The sequence below is a fragment of the Miniopterus schreibersii genome (genome assembly GCF_964146895.1).
Source record: "Miniopterus schreibersii genome assembly, chromosome: 12".
Classification (NCBI taxonomy): Eukaryota; Metazoa; Chordata; class Mammalia; order Chiroptera; family Miniopteridae; genus Miniopterus; species Miniopterus schreibersii.
In genome coordinates, this window is record NC_138112.1 from 67,708,829 (window position 1) to 67,727,679 (window position 18,851).

The 18,851-nt window shown below is 57.0% G+C and overlaps 2 protein-coding genes across 5 annotated transcripts; both read right to left on the reverse strand.

Moving 5' to 3' along the window:
- Nucleotides 1-928: 928 nt before the first annotated feature.
- Nucleotides 929-9,236, reverse strand: MTA2 (metastasis associated 1 family member 2). 3 transcript variants are annotated; one of them, XM_081152838.1, is made up of 18 exons: nucleotides 8,712-9,236; nucleotides 8,054-8,121; nucleotides 7,598-7,691; nucleotides 5,925-6,042; nucleotides 5,724-5,787; nucleotides 5,427-5,544; nucleotides 5,049-5,151; nucleotides 4,764-4,863; nucleotides 4,409-4,597; nucleotides 4,231-4,305; nucleotides 4,092-4,150; nucleotides 3,823-3,920; nucleotides 3,559-3,698; nucleotides 3,079-3,307; nucleotides 2,797-2,886; nucleotides 2,219-2,337; nucleotides 1,965-2,113; nucleotides 929-1,751 (listed from the first exon to the last, which is right to left on the reverse strand). In XM_081152838.1, exons 1-18 carry the CDS (start codon nucleotides 8,737-8,739, stop codon nucleotides 1,586-1,588), a joined length of 2,007 nt encoding a protein of 668 aa, XP_081008964.1. In that variant the 5' UTR covers nucleotides 8,740-9,236; the 3' UTR covers nucleotides 929-1,585. The 3 variants fall into 3 exon arrangements, with proteins under 3 accessions (XP_081008964.1, XP_081008965.1, XP_081008966.1); XM_081152839.1 differs by lacking the exon at nucleotides 8,712-9,236 and adding an exon at nucleotides 8,479-8,597; XM_081152840.1 differs by lacking the exon at nucleotides 8,712-9,236 and adding an exon at nucleotides 8,360-8,378.
- A 259-nt stretch (nucleotides 9,237-9,495) lies between these two features.
- On the reverse strand, nucleotides 9,496-18,845 carry EML3 (EMAP like 3). 2 transcript variants are annotated; one of them, XM_081152837.1, is made up of 22 exons: nucleotides 18,542-18,845; nucleotides 17,540-17,711; nucleotides 17,215-17,466; nucleotides 17,014-17,121; nucleotides 15,895-15,962; nucleotides 15,603-15,726; nucleotides 15,213-15,383; nucleotides 14,964-15,033; nucleotides 14,768-14,878; nucleotides 14,427-14,522; nucleotides 13,901-14,056; nucleotides 13,608-13,749; nucleotides 13,041-13,192; nucleotides 12,833-12,958; nucleotides 12,619-12,750; nucleotides 12,143-12,210; nucleotides 11,520-11,608; nucleotides 11,351-11,448; nucleotides 11,135-11,222; nucleotides 10,427-10,525; nucleotides 10,021-10,151; nucleotides 9,496-9,934 (listed from the first exon to the last, which is right to left on the reverse strand). In XM_081152837.1, the coding sequence occupies exons 1-22, from the start codon at nucleotides 18,561-18,563 to the stop codon at nucleotides 9,731-9,733; spliced, it is 2,679 nt and encodes an 892-aa protein (XP_081008963.1). In that variant the 5' UTR covers nucleotides 18,564-18,845; the 3' UTR covers nucleotides 9,496-9,730. The 2 variants fall into 2 exon arrangements, with proteins under 2 accessions (XP_081008963.1, XP_081008962.1); XM_081152836.1 differs by having other exon boundaries at nucleotides 17,215-17,463; nucleotides 18,542-18,778.
- Between the last annotated feature and the right edge of the window lie 6 nt (nucleotides 18,846-18,851).

Consider the following 18,851-nt stretch of genomic DNA (forward strand, 5'->3'; position numbering starts at 1 on the left):
CTGTATCACAATTGAGCTGTTTTGCACTGAATAGTTTCCTTCATCACACCCCAAATTGGGGATTCCTGTTGGCTGGCTTTGAATTGGCACCATGATCAGTTGACAGGTGCTTCTCCTATTGGGTCTAGCTCAGGTGTTTAATCTATTTCTTAAACCTGAAAAGGCAGGAAACGGAACTAGAGTGGGCCCTGATATTAAGGCAGTTGCTGAGGCTGGCCCTGGGGACCCATGAAGCAGCACTCTATGGAAATATACCAGAGCTGGGTAGAAAGATCCTCTAGTACCCACCCCCCAAGGTGGGCTACGTCTTGCTCTGGCCCCTAGCAACTCCCAGAATTCCATTAAGTAAGAGGGAAGTTAAGAATTGGGGAAATAGGCCGGTGTGGCTCAGCGGTTGAGCATCAACCTATGATCCAGGAGACTGAGGTTCATTCTGGGTCAGGGCATATGCCCAGGTTGTGGGCTTGATCCCCAGTGGTGGGAGTGCAGGAGGCAGCCGATCAATGACTCTCATCACTGATATTTCTATCTTCCCCCTCTCCCTTCCTCTCTGAAATCAATAAAGGCATATTTTTTTAAAAAAAGGGAAATAGAGGAAGCAGCATCTTCGTGCACACACCCCACTCCTATGGAGGAGTCCCATCCAGAGAACCAGCTCATCCCAACTGATCCCAACTGCTTTGAATAAATCTGGGTCCAGATGGTGCTCCAACACCATAGAGAACTGGGGAGCAGTTTGGGTCCTACAAGAAAGGTAGCTGGAGCAGGTCACTTGTCCAGGCTGTGTATCTTATAAAGCTGTTCCCAGCACAAGCCCCATCTGTACTTTCTTGTCCTTTGTCCTTTTATTTTCCTAATTGAAGACACACACACCCCCCCCACACACACACACACACTCATGGCAGAGAACAGCTGAGCCAGGAGGAGCTGAAGAAAACAGCTTTTTATTTGTTACTATAAGAACCAATTACAGAATCCAAGGTTTAAAAAATGGACAAAAGATCTTTATTTCTGAGAATTGGCATACAAAAGGCAGAGGAGACACGGGGAGGGAAGGAAAGAGTGAGCATGGGCTGGGGTTGATGCCAGCTTAGGGGCCTCAAACTATTTAGGAAAGTCCGGACACCGGACAGGAAGAGAAACCCCCAATTAGAAAAAAAAGATAGACATGGCAGTCATGGCAGTGCACGCCCCCCTCCCCCAACCAGGTACCACCACCTGATATCTGTTTACTCTTCCCTCCCCGTCCCCTTTCATAAAGGGAGGCAAAATTTTTAAAAAATTAAAAAACCCTCCCCCTGAAACTGTCCAAGACAACTGTGGGTCCTATCCTGCAAAACAGGCTAGGTTCCCACAATGGGCCAAGTTCCTGCAGTCCGCCTTGCATCACCAGGCATGGAGAAGCATGGGAAGGAGACGAGCCTTGAAGTGGTAACACCAGAGGGCGCCCAACCCCTCCAAGGACACACATTTGCTCCCTCCCTCCCTTCCTCCCTCACTCCCTTTGACACTAGAGGGAAGGGAGCCTGGATGACCTGGAAACCCACCCTCTAGCTTTCAGCCCACCTCCCTTCCCCACAGATGCTCAGTCCTCCAGGACAATGGGCTCATTGGTGCTGGCAGGATGTGAGGGTGCAGGTAGAGAGACTGGGGGCCTCACTGCAATCAGCGGTGGCTTCACCTTCAGGGGCAAGTTGGGCCGGCGAGCAGCTCGCCGCATTTCTAGGTGAGTCAGAGCCTTCCGAAGGGCCCTGGCCAGGAAGAGAAGAGGGGAATCAAGAAGGCTAAGACCCTCAAGTTGAAACCCCACATTCCACACTGCAATTCTTCCAACCCATTCTTTTCTGGCATCCCCATCCTGCACCCAGCCTTTCTGGAGCTGGCCTTGCTCAGATACTCCTGTTTCCCAGACCCATCAACCTGGGATGTCAACCTCTCAGCCCCTCCCACGGTGGATTCCCTACCTGGTATCTTTTGTGGCCACAAACACCACAGGATTGGGGGCATCAGCTGGGTTTAGTTTCTGACGCTTAGCTGCTGGCTGGGAGCTTGAGCGAATCCCTGAAGCCAGAGGCCTTCCATTGGCAGAGAAGGGAACCCCTACCCCTGCCATCTGGAAAAGGGTGGGGCAATACAATGAGAAGAGACTCTCTCAGACTCCTGTCAGAAATAAAAGCCCCCCCAATTCAGCTTGGCCCACTCCATTCTGTCAACTCACAGTCTCATAGGCTCGTTTCACCATAATGCCCCCCAGCCCCCGGTTCTGGGTCAGCTGGTTTCTGTTGATTGGTGTCTTGGTACCCCGAGGTGTTTTTGGTTTCAGAGGTGCCTGGGCCACTGCCAGGTAAAAAAAGAAAAAGAACTTTTATACTTTCTTTTCTCTATGCAGTTTCCCTGGGCATCCCTAGAGTAGTGATGGGGGAGGGGTCTGACAAGCAATTACCAGTACAGTTGACCCTTGAACAACTTGGGGAGTTAGAGGCACCAACCCCCCACTCCCCCGTAAGATATCCCCATATAGCTTTCGACTCCCCAAAAACTAAACCAGTATTTTGAAAGTCACACAGGAGTGTGATCTTGTCAGGTCGGCATGGTCATTCTGGATAGCTCATGAGAAAACATTACTAACCTACAAAAGTACAGTTTGTTGGGCTAAATCTCTAAGGCCTGAATGGGAAAGAAAAAAGCAGGGGGAGAAAAGGTTTTGACAGTAAAAGGACTGAGAGCTTAACACCACCCTAACTGGTTCACCATCCTATACCCACCCTGTATCCAGTGTGGTTCCCCATCCCATACCCAGATCTTTGACGATAGTTGCCAGGGGCAGCCGCACCAGAGGGTGAATCTTCAGTGGAGTCTTGGCGGCCTTAGGAAGTCGAATGGAGCCTGGAGAACAAAGGTGAAAGCTTTTGAAGGGGCTTATCTATTCATGCCTTTTCTGGGGCCAGGGGCCATGTCTAAATCTTAACAAACTCCTATGGCCTACTATCCCTACTGTCATTAAACATCCAGAAACACACTGGTCTCTGGCCAGGGCAACCCCTAACCTGCCACCAGCCCCAGCACTCGTGCTCTTACACTCTGCCTTGATGGCATTGGCATTGATAGGGGCATAGGGTCGTCGAGCAGCCCTCCTCGGCTGTAGCAGGTCCCTGCACATGCGTCTGGCAAGACGGGTCAGCTTCGTGGTCTGGAGCAGGAATGTTTGCCTGTTCTTAGCCAGCAGCTTGGCCCGGTTGGCGCTGGTCGTATAGGGGGAGAGACTCTGGGCTTCAGGTCTGGACAAATGACCCCTTGAGTGTGGCTCCTAGAGTGAAAAGGGAAAACACAGATGGACACTGAGGCTCTCCTCTTCCTCCCAGTCTCTGAAGAAGGCATTTGTTACTGACTGATCTCTACTGGCATCCTGACCTACCTGGCTCCTAAACCACCTTCTCCACCCCGCCCTCCCACACACATCAAACCAGCACCATATATGGAGTTGGCTGCTCTGGCCTTCACCTAAGTTCACATCAGTATGCTTACTGTTCTCCCCTTCCTGTCCCCATCAGTCCTTACTGTTGTGCCCCGAGCAGCCCCCTCAAGCTGGGTCGGGGTCTTCAGTCCCCCATACTTCTTCCAGTAGATCCAACAGGAAGCACAGAGACGGCACTGCATGTTGGGTGGGCCCCAGGCATACCACTGAGCAGACTGTGTGGCTGTAAGAGCAGAGAAAGGCGGTGAAAGTCGAGGGGAAAACATGCCACTTGAAGCCCTCAGGGTCTAAGGTCAGAGCAGATCTCTCAACCACCGCCAACATCCCTGGCCCTCCCTGGAACTCACTGTGGCAGCTCTCGCAAGTCAGGCCCTTCTGGAATCCTGCCCCATTCATGCCGGGTTTTGAGCCCACAGAGATGATCTGGTTAGGATTTGGCTTGGTGCTAACAGGGGCACGAAGAGGGAGAAAAGAAAAGAATTCAAGGAAAAGAATCTATTTCCACCTTGTCTCTACAATTTGGCCCTGCCTCCTGCCCAGCCCTAATCACTGAGGAAAGCACAGGTTGGGGGAAGAAAAGGAAACCATGCTGGGCTCCCCTACCCATCACACTTACTAGGTGGGGATGTAGACCTGTTTCAGTTTGCTGTCTGCCTCAGCAGCTTTCAATCTCTTCTGCAGGAAGGAAAGAAAGAGAAGGATCAGAGCATCTCAGCAGGAGGTCTCTGGTGTAGCCTCCCAAACCCACACCATACCTGCTGAATATAGCGGTCTGTGGTCTTCCACATGTAATAAAACTGGACTATGCTGGCAAGTGACTTCCAGGGTAGCTAAGGAGGCAGAGGGAACAAGGGTGAGCTCACATCTGGCCCCAGCTCCTGGTTCCTTCACCTGCCATCTCTTCCACCTCTCCTCCTAGCCCCATCCACTTACAAAGTCCTGGCGAATATCATTGAAATCCTTCCCATACTTCTCCAGGGCCTCCTCAAATAGCATAGCCTCGGAGGCAGACCATTCCTCCATCTCATCCCGACACAGCACTGGGCCACCTTGGGGCACCAGGGTTGACATGGCCTTCGCCAGGTCATAGCCGTTTCTTTGCAGTGTATCCATTGCATGAAACTACAGGAAAGATAGGAAACAACGTGGATGACCTGAAACCCTCAGCATGCTCTCCTGCTGCTCTTTAAACAAACCCATTCGCTCAAAAACACCCATCTCTTGTCCCCAGGCTCTGCAGTTCCCCACAGAGTCCAGCCTGCCCAACCACCCACCAACTCCTGCTCACCAGGGTGATATCTCGAGAGGCAGCAGCTGCACTCATGTGTAGGCTTGGCTGCCGAATGGAGCTGCTACAATCTAGTGCTCTTGCAAAGGTTCCCACCGCTCTAAGAGAGAAATGAAAAAGTCAGGAGGGAAAGAAAAAAGCGCACGTGGGCTGAGGAACTAAGCCAGGTGAGAAAAAAGGACAACAGCCATGCCAACAAGATAATAATGTTCATCTCTCAGGATGGGACTCAGAACTATGTTCACACCTCCCCCAGCCCGTCTTCCCCATCCACCCACCCCTCACCGGGCCACCACGAGAAACTGATCAATCTGCCGGTCTGTGAGAGGGTTGTCTGGGTCCCAGACCTTCATCTCCATCTTCTGTTGGTTCCGGTTATCAGACTCTCCTGGGGAATGGGCAACAGCATCAGCAGGGAGAGGGAAGGCGTGCTCACAGCAGCACTTGTTCTTCATCTCCTGACTGGATTCTATCAGCCACCTCGACTCTCACACTTATCCCCCAATTGTGCCCACTTGCCCGTTCCAGGTTCCTGAGGTCACCTTCGGTCAGGGTCACAGCATAGAGCCATGCAGGCTGGGCACTGTACAACTCCAAGGCACACGATTCAGAGACTATGATGTCAGACAACCCAGTAGCCGTACACTCTGTCCTGTTGCTTACCCTCTGCCAGGCGATCTGGGATCTCAGCTTGGTATTTGCAACCGACTCGGATCTCCCCCTGATCAGCTAGAAGTGTCTTCTGCACAGGGTCGAACACCAGTGAGTAAAAGAAGCAGTCCTGGAGATGGGGAGAGAGAAGGTAAGCAGGGCAGCAGTTCTCATAGGCAGGGGGCAATGTACCTAGAGTTCCCAAAATAGGCAGTCTGTCAACTTGTACCTCACCACAGGCCTCCTTTCCTCTTGCCTCTTGGGCCAATACCCACTCCACTCCCTCTTCTCCCAACACCTCTTTCTCACCTCCTTTTCCAGGTACTGGCTCAAGATATCTGTCTCGTTCAAGAGAGTCACACTGCATTTTCCACTACAGGAGAGAGTTCAGAAGACTCTAGGTGAGCTACTCATTCCCTCTCCACAGTGTCCTCCATACTCCACCCTCTCACTCCTCTCCAACTTCTAAATAAGTGCATGCTGGCCACAGTGGCCCTGATTGTCCCATACCGTATGTGGGTGGCTGGTAATGACTCAAACTGCCGAGAAAGAAAAAGTTCCCGGTGCTTCAGTTGATGTCGCTGCTGCTCCGACACCCCTGGCTGCTTTGATTCCTCCTCAAACTCCCCTGGGAAGAAGAAACCAAGTCAGAATTAATCCAGAAAGAAGCCACTGTGGACGGACTAGCCCAGGGAAAATTCCTGTCTCTGCTCTTTTTCTCACACTCCCCAGGCATCTGCCTTCCATACCCTTACCCCACCAGCTTTCCCGCTTAGCCCTCTCCCTCAACTCTCCATCACTAATGCTCTTAGGAAAGAGCTGCTGAGGATACAAAGAATGCCACAGAAATACAACCCATACCCAGGTGTCAATGCTCAGACACCACTCATGAAACCCAAGTCTACCCACACCAGGCCCAGCAAGAATATCACACTTGTCTCTTTCTTGCTAAGCCAGCCCGAGGTCCAGAAACTGAGTAAAATGAAAAAGCATCACACAGGGTTATGTTTAACACTTCCTCTTTTTAGATTTCAGGAGACTCTTTGCTCTTAAACATCACACGCAACCCTAACTATCCCTCACTCTCCACTTTGCTAAGTTTGTTTGTGGGGCTTTTAAGGACAGTATCTCTCAACCCAGTGCCAACACCTTCCTCCCTAAGAGCTGCAACTTGCCCTGAAACCTTGGTGGAAAGGGTTAACCTGGCTGGGTGCCAACCAAAGTGGGAGGGGGCAGAAGAGCCACAGGCCCAGGCTCATTGGTGCTTTGTTCCCAACCACGGGGAGAAGGTGGGGGGTGCAACAGGCTCCACCCCTCGCCTGTGAGCTCCGGAAACCCTGTGCTAAGGGAAGGGGGACCACACCTCCCACACCCCCTCTGATTGGACAAGGCCAAGGTCAGCCCCTGCCAAATGGGGCTGGAAACCCCAGAGGGCCAGAGACCTTGTTAGGCCCAGCTCCTCCGTAACCCCTTCATGCCCAGAGCAGCTTGAAATAAGGAAAATAATTTAGGAAGGAGGAACAAGAAGTAGGGGAAAGAAAACCAAAGCAGGGAAGGAAAAAGAAACTAAAGAAAATCGAAGGACATATATTTTTTGAAAGACGATGACGAAAGCATAAAGAGAAGGAAGACAGAGGAAAAGGTGTCAAATGGAGTAGAGGGGAAACGGAAGAGGCAAGAAAGAGAAAAAAGTACAAGAGAATTTTCCTCGCTTCCTACCCTGTCCCTTCGATGTACTCTTACCACCTCATGACAACAAAATAAGCCTGCTTCTCTCTTGCGCAGGCCTCTACGTACAATCTCTTCCTCATCACCTTGACCTTCAGTCACCAGCCACTGTCCCTACATACCCAAACTGTCCCCTGAGGGTCCTGCTTCTGTAAAGCTCCTCCTCGCCCCCCACTTAAATACTATCATCTCTTTAACACACCTCATCCACACATACACACTCACACACAAGCCATATTCTGGCTCTCCTTATCATGGTCTCGCCACCCTGCTTCCAACCCCAACGTGTAAAAACAGGCCTCCCTCCACAGGCCAGGCATTTCCCACCCCCAAACTCACACCCCTGCCTTGGGCATGCTACCAGGGGAAACACCTGCAGGGACATGCCCAGGCCTCAGACCATGGGCAGGGGGAGAGGGGTTGGGGAGTAGTGAGGGTTGTACAGAGACACTCACTGGCATTACTATCAGCCAGGCTGTTGAGGCTACTAGAAATGTCCCTTCGCCGGAAAAGGCACACAACCTTTGCCTCCACGTTTCCATTTGCAGTCTAAGAGGAGAAAAAAAGAGTAGTGAAAACCAGTCACTGAAAAGTAGAAATGCACAGAGACTAACAACAGACAATACGTTTCTAAGGGATGTAGAAAAACCCAAGAAACTATACATAATGATACATTATTTAAGGACAGGCTTCCAAATCCCTTTCCTTAGCCCCCAAGAGAGAGTATAGAACATTTCCCACTAAGCTCTCAGTAGCCTTTCCTGAAAAGGACAAATGAATGAATGAATATGAATGGGTAGGTACTTAGGATAGGGTCCTCTCCCCCCCCCCCCCAACTTTTTCCACTTTAAGTTAGAGAACTCAAAAGAGACCACTCTGGGGAATGGGGGTGGGGGAACTGCTCCACTTACCTTGTTGAGCTCCTCAATCCGTCTAACCAGGTAAGGATTGCTGGAGGAGTTCTCAAAATAGACGTAATCTGTAGGAGGGGGTGGGGAAGAACCAGGAAGATCAGAGGAGGCGTACCACCAGGGTAGGAGGAAAGCCCTGGGTGGGCTAAAAGGAGGTAAGGGCCCAGGTAGAGAGGTCGACGAAAATAAGGGATGCCCCTCCTGACCACCTAGTCCTAACATCAGATCTTTCACTCAAAAGTAAGCCTTAAGTTAGAAAGAAGCAGGGGGTTCCCCTGCAGTCCCAACTCAGCGATGGGGTCGCACCCCAGTCTCAGCGAAGCAATCAACTGTTCGCTCCAGCGCAGAGCCCCCAAGTGGCAAAGCGGCCGCCGCGGCCCTTCGCGCCCCCTGCTCGCTTGTCATTTCCTTCGGAACCACTTTACCAAGCCCCGCTCCCCGACTCTCGGGGCCTCAGACGCAGCCCGAGAGTGCCGTCGGGGCTGTCCCCAGCCTCTCCGGGAGCCTCGGCGCCCGTGGCGTCGCCAACTCCGCACCCTCGCTCCCGGTTCCGGTTCCGGTCCGCGCTCGGGACCACGCCGCTGGAGGCCGAGCCTCCCCGGTCCCGGCTCCCCACCTCTCCGCCCGGGGCCCCGCAGCTCCTGCGCGCGGTACTCACCCCCCACCCGGTACATGTTGGCCGCCATGGCCGTTCCCGCCGCCGCCTCGGGCCGCACAAAGGGGTCCGGGAGGCTCGGGGGGGGCAGAGCTCGGCTCGAGGCGAAGCCCGGAGCGCGGGGCAGGCGCTTCGCTAAGTCTCGGTCGGGCACGCGCAGCCGGCACCGCCGCCGCCTCAGCCGTCGCAGCTCATCCCGGCCCGCGCTGTCGCCGCCGCCGCTGCCGCCTCACGCCCGGGTCGCCGAGGCCGGCACCAGTCTGCTCGGCTTCTTCCGGAGCGAGCTCGGCTTCCGCCGGCTCGGAGCCAGGTTCGGGAGCCCCCTGCCCCCGCGGAGCCCCGCCAGACGTTGGGCTCTGCCCGCCGCGGGGAAGGCTGGCCCTGGCGGCCTCGGGGTTCGCCTCCTTCCGGAACACCTTCGGCGGACGCGGAGAACAAGGCCCGGCGCTCGGCTCAGGTCGGAGAGCGAGACCCCAAAGATCGGCCACTTCCGGAAGAGACTCGGCTCCGTCCGGCCAACCGCGGCCCGGCGCTCGGTTATTTCCGTTGCAGCTCTGCCCCTCCTCCGAGGGCGGGAGAGGAGTAGGGCTTAACTCTCTCGGCGCCGCGCCCGCGGCTCCGCCCGCAGCGCGGGGCGCTTCGCGGGGTAGTTTGCTAGCGGTTTTGCCTGTCATTTGCATGAATGGTCTATGCTCCTTCGCCCTGGCCGCGCTCCTCTTTTTCTACATCCCCACCCCCACACGGCCCCGAGGGCACCCAGCCGAGCCCCACAAAAGGACTGGGAGGCGACTTTGCTTTTGGTTTATTGCCCCTCAGCAGGCAGCGGGAATCCGGGCCCAGGCTGGGGCTGCCCGGCTCAGCCAGCGGGTCTATACAGTGTGTGCTGGGGTGCTGTTCGCCCCCTCCAGGGAAATGCGCTATTGGGAATGTCTCCAAGTCGAGGAAAAGGTGGACCCCGGGTCCCGGGGAGTCGGGTGGGGCGGGGCCCCTCGGCAGGGCCGGTGGGTCCGGTCCCACAGCGGTCAGACGTCAAGAGAGGAGGCTGGAGACAGAGAGGGGGTTCGAGAAGGTGTGGCGGGCGACAGTCCCGAGCCCCCAGCGCCCAGCACTCGCCACTGGAAGATGCTGGCGTCCTTGCCGCCCAGCGAGATGAGGTGCGAGTCATCGTGAGTGAACCGGACGCTGGTCACGTGGCTGCCGTGGCCACCGTACACGAGGCTCGGCGCCTGGGGGGGAAGGTGGAGTTGCGGAGCCCGCGGAGCCCGCCGAGAGCCCGGGCCGGCCGCCCGCCCGCGGCCCCAGGAGGCCTCACCTTGGCGCGCGCGCACGGGTACTGGAAGAGGTGCACTTTGCAGAAGTCGTCGGCCACGGCCACCACGCGCTCGTTGTGGGAGCGGCACAGCGAGTTGATGTCGGTGCCATCCGAGCCGTCTGGCCACACGCCTAACACAACGGCTGGTCTCAGCCCGGCCTCCTCCCTGCCTCCACCCCCGGCCCAGGGCTTCACCGTTTCCGGCGCTCCGGGCAGCCTCGGCCCCGCCGGCCACGTTACAGGCGGTCCTTCCCGCGGAGGCCGGAGCGGAGGGGCCTCCAGGGCTGGGTCTGCTGGGTTCGCGTCGCCCACCCCTGGACACAGCCCAGCATTCCCGGCCCGGGGCAGGCTCCACCTTGCCCCCCAGCCCCTCCCACGGGTTCCAGGGCCCTGCACCCCGGCTCACCGTAGACATGGAAGCCTAGCACGCAGGTGTAGGTGGCCCACTCCCGGTCTCGGCTCTCATAGCGATTCCTCAGCAGCTTGCAGCCTGCAGCCACGTCCCCTGGGGAGAGGGAGCCCGCCCTGCTCAGCGCCCTCCCCGCCCTCAGTGGGGAAGGTGCTGGGAATGCAGCTTGCAGCCTCCAGCCGCGGCCCCCAGGGAGAGGGCGCCGCTCAGCTCAGCGCCCTGCCCGCCCTCAGCGGGGAGCAGCCCCGCAGGCCAGGTCGGAGAGACTGGCTTGAGGCGGCCGCGTGCGTGTGGTCCCCGCAGGAGCCCCGACCCAGGGCAAAACCCAGCCCCTGAGCCTCCTGCGCCTCGCGGACGGTCTCCCACGATTTTTTTGTCAGTTCCTCCTCCCTAGGTAAGGCAATCCCTCATCACCTGCCCTGAGAAACTTTTCCAAAACAATCTTTTCTTAGTATATTTTTCAACTCTCTCAAACCCTTGTGGGAATAAGACATGGTGTAAAACTGTGTGTGTGTTTTTTTCCAAATCACAAAATTGCTCCTATAATTCTGACTCCATCCCCATCTCCACCTCCCATCTGACAGCCCCTCCTCCTGGAGCACCCCACATATTCTCCCTCATCCCCTCCCAGCCAGGAGCCTCCACACACACAACTAGAACCCACCCCAATGTCCCTCTCCCCATGCCCACCCTATTGCCACTCACAGTAAAGGATCTCATAGTCCCCAGAATTGGACATGATGAAGTTCCCATCCTTGGACCAGTCAAGGTGAGTAATAAAGCTGGAGTGACCCTGGGAGCAAGGGTCAAGAGACTAAAAATGGAGCCCCCCTTTCCCATCCCCTGACCCTCCTAAGTGCACTGGACCCTTTGAGTTTACCTGCTATGGTAATGCCCCACCCTCCACCCCAGCTTTCTTACCACACAGCGGCCAAAGCGGCTGGACTTGGCACCATCACTGGAAACACTATAGATGTAGATCATGTTGTCATGGGAGCCAATGGCCAGGAATAACCCATCTACAAAGACAGTCACTCAGAGAGGGAAGGGCCAGGAACGGGTCAGGGTCCAGGGTGGGGGTGGTTCCCACCTGGGCTGTACCGAACCACTGAGAGCTGTTCATTGCCATCGGTGACATCAGACACAATCTCTCTGGTCTCTGTGTCCAAAACCAGCCACCTGGAAAGGAGGGGGTCGGAAAGCAGGTGTGAGGATACCTGCCCTGGGCAGCACGTTGACAAGCTGGAAAGACTCCGAGACACCTACAGAAAAGCTATGAGGTAGAGGGAAAGATCCGCACTGCATTCTCATACTGGGGGCTAAGGGCAGATAAAAGCTGAAGGGCTTCTGATGCCATCTGAGAAGGAATACAGGCTGGACTGCACGGGCCTTACAGAGTCTCGAAGCCTGTCACTTTTCTGTGCTAGTCTCCCCTGTGCCCCTCCCATCTCCGAGGCTTCTCTATGCTGAGCTTCCACCCCCTCCACTCCCAGGCTTGGAGGGGAGAGTGGGGGGGGGGTGATGGCAGTTGTCACAGTAGAGCAAGGGAGGCCGAGCTGCAGGGAGAAGCACTGCAGAACAGGAAGGTGCAGCTGGGGCTCCAGAGTGACCACGCTCCTTCACACACACACACACACACGCACGCACGCACGCACGCACGCCATTACCGGGAACCCTTCCCATCCCTCCTGCTTTCCCCAGGCTCCCTCTCACCTCCCCGTGTTCAGTCCCACAGCCACAACTGCCCCACTGGGGTGGAAGTCGGCACAGAGACCAGTCTCCTGGGAGGGGAGAGAAGGTGAATTCGAGAAAGTGCCTTTCTAGTGAGGGAGTAAGACACCTTGTCATCTTGGTAACGTCAAAGCCTCCTCCTCCCAGGGAGGAGAGGGACAGCAGCCCTGGGGTGCAGGCAGGGTGTCACTAGAGCCTAAACAGGAGGTGATATTAAAGATATTTAACAACCAGAACTGAGGCTCCCAGCTGGGTCAGAGGTTAACCATCAGTTGCTGGGTGGGGGTGGGGGGAGCGTACTGGAGGCATCAGCACAAAAGAATGAACATTTAGTAGCCATACCAGTACAAACTGGCTGCCTCTGGGGAGCAGAAGGAAAGGGGATATTGTGGAAAGAGCATTGGCCACAGGAGTCATGGTGGGTGTGGCAGTGGGGATCCAGGGACAGGGGGCTCTACCTTGAGGTCGATGCTCCAGGCCAGCGCGTGGCCCTCCCCATCCCACAGGCAGAGCTGTCGGTCATGGCCACAGGTGAGGAAGCGGTTCTGGAAGGGATGTGTGCACAGCCCCCACAGCTCGTCCGTGTGGCCCTGCAGCAGAGCATGCGCCATCACCTCTGCCCCTCCCCAACAGCTCTTCCCTCCCTCCTCCTCAGACCCGTGGGCCCCCAACCTGGATCACAGGGGAGAAGCCCTGGGCCAGATCTCCTCTCAGCAATGCATTCTTCGTGGTTCCCACCAGCAGCTCGGAGCCCAGGCCCTCAGCAATGGCCCGCACAGCCCCAAAGTGTTCAGGAATCTGCAAAGTAGTAGCAGAGAGTCAGAGGCCCACTGGCCATTCCTCTCCCCGCTCCCTCCCTCAACCCCAGCCCAGCCCTCACCTCAGCTTCCTGGAGGGCCACCAAACCGGGCCCCCACTGTACAAGCCGCCGGTCCCGCCCGCCGCCACTCAGCACAGTCCCGTCCCGCCGGAGACACAGGGCAAATATGGAACCTTCATGAGCATGGGCCTGGGCCACAATCCCATAGGTCTCTGTTGGCAAAGTCCTGGGTGGGTCAGGCTCTTGGGGTGCAGGGAAGTGGGGAACAGGAGCAGTCCAGGCAGTCACAACAGAATAATAACTGCCAGGTGCCTAGTGCCTACTGACGACCATCCCTGGTCCTTGGCTATTATTCTGCCCAGTTTGCAGGCTGGACCCAAAGAACTGAAGTAACTTCCTAAAGGCCTGCCAATGATTAGTGACAACACTGGGATTTGAACCCAGGATCTGAACCCCAAAGTCCCAGCCCTTTACTCTCTGCCATGTTGCCCCCTACCTTTCTAGACTGGTCCCTAGAAACTATCAACTCTCATGGTAAAAAAAAAAAAAGGGGGGGGCCAATCCTTCTCTGTTCCCATGACCCTCTAGGGTACCAGACTTCCCTAGATGCCACCCCCAGCCACATACCTTTGGCCCCGCCCCTGCCTGGAGTCTTGGAATCTGAGAGGCTCCGCCCCCAGGTGAGAATGTTCCCCTCTGAGTCCCCAGTGAGAATGTCTCCATCCGGGAGGAACACAAAGCAAGAGATAAACTTGGGTTTCTTGTATCTCTAGGGGAGAGATGAGGTCAAAGGGAAGGGCAAAGACCAAAAGTCACAGGAAAGTTGGGAGGTGGGTAGCATTAAGGTCTACAGTCCTCAGACCAATACTTCCATCTCCACTTTACACTCCCCCACCACCCTGCACCTATCCACACCTCACCCCAAAGACACCCTGTTTCCGGGTGAGGGCCCCATTCCCAGGAACCCCTACTCCACAGCTCCAGTTCCAGAAGTGGACGTGGGATTTCCCGCTGGTGACAATGCAGCTGCTATCACGAGGGCTGAAGCCAACAGCCAGGACTGAATCATTTGTGCTCTGGAGAGAAGATACTAGATTCAGCCACCCCAAGGCCTGAGCACCCTCACTCCACTTGACTCTCTTCATTTGCATGCCCACAGCTGGCCTGCAGAAGCCCAGAAACCCCAGGGTACCCTTCCTTCCACACCCCAGTCCCCTACGAGCACTGCTTCTAGTCACTCATGATTAGTCACCCAACTGCCTAACGCTATCTCCTGTGAGGTCAGAACTTCTCTAGTCCCCATTTCACAGCCTGAGAGGCTGGGAGGCTGGCCACAGGTGACTCAGCCAGAAAGGAAGTAAATGTATGGGTAAGTCTGGACTCTCTGCACCCCACCACTCCCACTTCCCAACCCTGGGTGCCCAGCATGCCGCCTGGCAGCCTCACCTTGATCTCAGCCAGCTTTGTGCCCCGGCTGCAGTCCCACACAGACAGCATGTGCTCATTGGAATCATCCACCACACAAAGAAAGGCACCCTGGTCCTGAGGATGCGGACACCGGAGAGGGGCTGAGTGAGGACTGGGCGTCTGGGAGAGCTCACGGTTGTTAGGCAAGACACACCATCACAGGTTGGGAGGGAAGGACAAGTGGACACATGTCCCCTTCTCAGGAGAACCAGCCGGGCGGGGTTCAGGAAGGTCAGAACGTCTGAGGCTTCCGGGTGAAGTGCACGAAGGGGATTCCCGGATACAAAAGGTGGGGGTCTAGAGGCTTTGGGCCAGCTCACCACAACTGAAAAGGCCAGGGCCCCCACACCCCGCTCGAAGGCCCCCAGTCCAATCTCCTGCAGCTTCAGCAGCGTCTCTGAGTCCCAGACATGAACCACAGGCTGCAGGGGCTGGAGCGAGAGAAGGGGTCAGGCGTGTGAAGGAAAGCTGGGCGAGAATTTCATCCCCTCTGCCCCGGTTTGACCCTGGCCTTACCTTCCCGTCTTTATCCACTCCTGCTGTCTGTCCTGAGGCTACGCGAACACCATCAGGGTGAACAGCCAGGCTAAGTGGGGGGGAAGACGCTCTAAGGAAGGGGGTGGGTCTCTCAAGACCACCCAGGACACCCCTCTATGCTCGCAGAGCAACAAGACAACTCCCCTCTCTCCTCCTCCATACCCGCCCAGGCCCTCTTCCTGCCAAGCCCATCATCCCCATGCCCACTCCCAGGCCCCAGGCCCTCACCATCGAACGCAGTCTGTGTGCCCCCGGTAATGTCTCTGGCCGCCACCTCCAGGACCCCCTGGGCCTCCCCCAGGCCGGTACAGCACCACCACACAGGCGATAAAGTAGACCACCTCCCCAGAACGCAGCACAAACAGATTAGAGCGGGAGTCACGACCCCTGTACCCATAACTGGAGTGGGGGTCATGGTCAAGGAAAGGGTCAGATCAAGGGCAGGATGAGAAAGAGGGGAGAACAGAGCTTCTGACTGGCAGTGCCATTGTCAGAGGAGGGTAAGGGAGGATTCAGAGGGTTCCCTGTCCCTGCAGACCCAGGAGGAAACCATAAAAAAGGGAGGAGGGTCCCAAGATGGGAAAGATGGTTCCCATGGGCCTGGAGGGGGAAGGATACACCCAGTCAAGGCTGAGGGTCTCCGGGGGTGGGCCACTGGGCAACTCCTCACGGCTGCGGATGCCAGATGGGATGTACATGGTAATTGGGCGGCCACGAAGGAACATCTTCACCGAGATGCCTTCTACAGAGAAAAGGGGTGTGTGTGTCAACCACCACCCTGCAGCCTCCCTCCAGGAAAGCCAGAGCAGAACTCTACCCACCAGACCTCACAGGTACCTCCAAAATACCTCCTTGGGCTCTAGCCCAAACTCTCTTTCATCCAAATTCTTCCAGATGCTTCTGAACTTACCTAAATTGTAATTGCTCCTCCGAGATCCAGGACCCCCAGGGCTGGAGAGGGGGTCTTTCCCCCCACGGCTGTTGGGAAGAGAGAAAAGCATAGGGGTTGGGGTCAGGTCCCAAGATATAAGTGCGAAGGGGTAGAACACAAGAAGGGAGGCTACTCCAGAGACCACAGTCACCTCTGCAGGCTTTAGTTTGTATTCTGGGTGTTTAGGGCCCTAGAGTAGATGGGGACTTTCAGCTCCATTTGAGAAAGGAGCAGACTGAGACTAAAGGGGCTGATTGCATGGCACAAGGCCATAAAGCTTATAAGAGGCAGTGCGGGGTGACAGGGAGGAGCCCCTTCCTCCAGACCACAGATCCCTGGCTATGGACTTTTTCATTTCCCTGCCTACAAAATGGGACAAAAGTGAATCCAGAATGTACATCGGCCCTGCCTTTCTGGGATCTGGGAGGTAAACAAGCAAGTCCTTATCTCTCAGGAGGAAAGTGACAGAATTCCAGAGACCACTGTCATTAGATAATAAGAAGGTGGCAATGCCTCTTCAGAGAATAAAGGAGAGACCAAGGATAGGGCTGGAATGAACACTCAGATGTCCGGGGCCTGGACACACTGAGACAACTATGCTCAGCCACTAGGATTTCCCTTTGCTCTCTAAAAGTCAAGTCTGGTAAACTGGGGAAGGGGGAGGGGCTGCAACTCTGAGGACAGTCATCCATGAAAATCATGGAAGCTTTTAGAAAAACCTCTTGGAATCTCGAGAGGCATATTGTGTTTCGGTGGAAAGGGCAGGGGAACTAGAGTCGGGAAGAGTTGAGTTCGAATCCTGCCTCTAGCTGTGTGGCCCCAGGCAAATGACTTACCCTCTCTGAGCCTGCTTCCTCACCTGGACAATGAACAGCATGAGACCACCTACCCCCCAAGGATGTCGTGGGACTGAATGAGATGGAGGAGGTCGAGGATTTAGCACAGTGCCAGGTATACAGCAGGCGCCCCAGGAGTGCTTGTTCCTTTCTTCCTGTTGGGCAATGAGGTCCCCCCACCCCACCCAGGGAAGCGAGTGAGGGATGAGGAAAGTCGAGAGCCTGAGCCTGGGGCGGGGCAGGTTGGGGGAGCCTCGCCCACCTCTCTGTGCTCCCCGACCGCAATAACAGGTTGGCCGAGGAAGCTGCCTTCCGGGAGAGTTTCTGTCGCGGCCGCTCTGAGGGGGACGAAGAGGAATTTCGCCGGGCCCTGAGAGGGGCACAGTGAGCAGGTGGAGGTCATTCCCTCGAATCGTGCTCCCTGGTCCTGCCAGCCCCCCGGCCTCTGACACAGGACACTCACGAGTCAGTGCACTGTGGGGGCTGTACAAGCCTGAGGATCCCTGGGGAGCCAGTGCCAGGGCCGCTGCCGCCCCCTCCTTCAGACTGGGTCCCACTAGGCTCTTCGCTGCCCCCCTGAGGGGCTGGGGGCCCATTGCTCAGGCCAGGGGGTCCAGGGGATGGCGCCATCTCCAACTCTGTCTCCGTCTGGGTGCCTCTGCTCACCAAGGAGGGGCTGCATGAGGGTGGCAGTCCTGGTGGGGCTGCAGGGCTGCTGAGGAGACAGTGAATCAACCTGATGCCCTCTGAGGCCCCAGAGGAGAGAGAGGGTGGGACACCAGGCATACCTGGTCCTTGCAGGAGCTGTCCTGCCAGAGTCCTGCAGGGAGGTGGGGGGCTCCTGCAGCCGAAGCAGGCGAAGGGCTTCCGCCAGGGCTGCCTTTACCAGCTCCATCTCCTTCTCCTGCACCTGAAGCCGCCGGCTCAGGGACTGCAGGGCCTCCTGAGCAGGGCCCTCGCCTGGGAAAGGGGCAAGAAACACTCAGACTGTGCCACCACCTGGGGAAAGGGTTGAGCGGACGGATTCTTTCTCCCCCGAACTTTGCATCTGTGCGATGCGACTGCCCCCTTCAAGCAGCCCCAGGCTGGAAGGCTTGCCCAGAGGGGAGGAGACGGGTGGTAGAATATCAAGGGCCTCCTCTGGCAGGGCAGGCGAGGAAGCTGGCAGAGCTCCTTTCCTGCTGCCGTCCCAGCCTCCGCAAAGACAGGGCGGACCATGGAGTACTAGGGGGAAATAAGGAGCACTGCCACGGGGCGTGGGAACCACCGAGGCAGTCGCCGTCCTGGGGGGGACGGTAGGGCCCACCTCAGAGCAAGCCCAGGCTTCCAGGGCCAGGCAGAGAAACTGAGCAGGCAGTGCTGGGACAGAAGGGGGACGCAAGAGTACAGTCATCTGAGGACTCAGAGGACCAGAAGAAATCTAGAATGACAGGAAGGGCATCAGTGGAGACAGGGCCACAGCGAAGGTCCCAGGGTAACAGTTGGGGGTCAGAAGCAAAAAGACACGAAATACCAGCAGAAGAGGCCCAGAGTAACGCAACATAGGGGCAGGGAAACATCCAGGTGCCGGAGTGGGGGGGGGGATAGGACGACGTTGGCTAAGTCCGAAATGACAGCAGCAGGACCCAAGCAGCTAGGGAGAGCGACCTGCGGAACAGCGGGGATGCTCGGCGCCCGGGCCGAGGAGCACGCGGGCCGCCGCTAGACGGCCGCCGTCGGGCACGAGCAGCGCCCGGCCGACCCGCCAGCGCTCCGGGAAGGGGCGCGCCGCCCGCCCGCCCCGTACTCACCGGGCCCCCCGGCCCCATCCATCCGGCCCCCCGGCTTGCTCCGAGCGGTGGCGGCGGAGGAGGCGTCTAAGCCACCGGGGCCATGGCCAGGGAGAGGGGAAGGGGAAGCACCCTGGGGCGCGCGCGCAAGGGTGCCGTGCCACCCCCCGGGGGCGCTGTCGGGCTCGGGGAACAGGCCTGGAGGGGGCGGGGGACGCAGGCTCCGGGGCCCGCCGGGGCCTCGGGCTCTCCCGGGGCCGCTCTGGGCTCCCGGGGGTGGGGTGGCGGGGCCGTCCCGGGCCCCAGCGGCGCAGCACAAACAGGCGCCGGA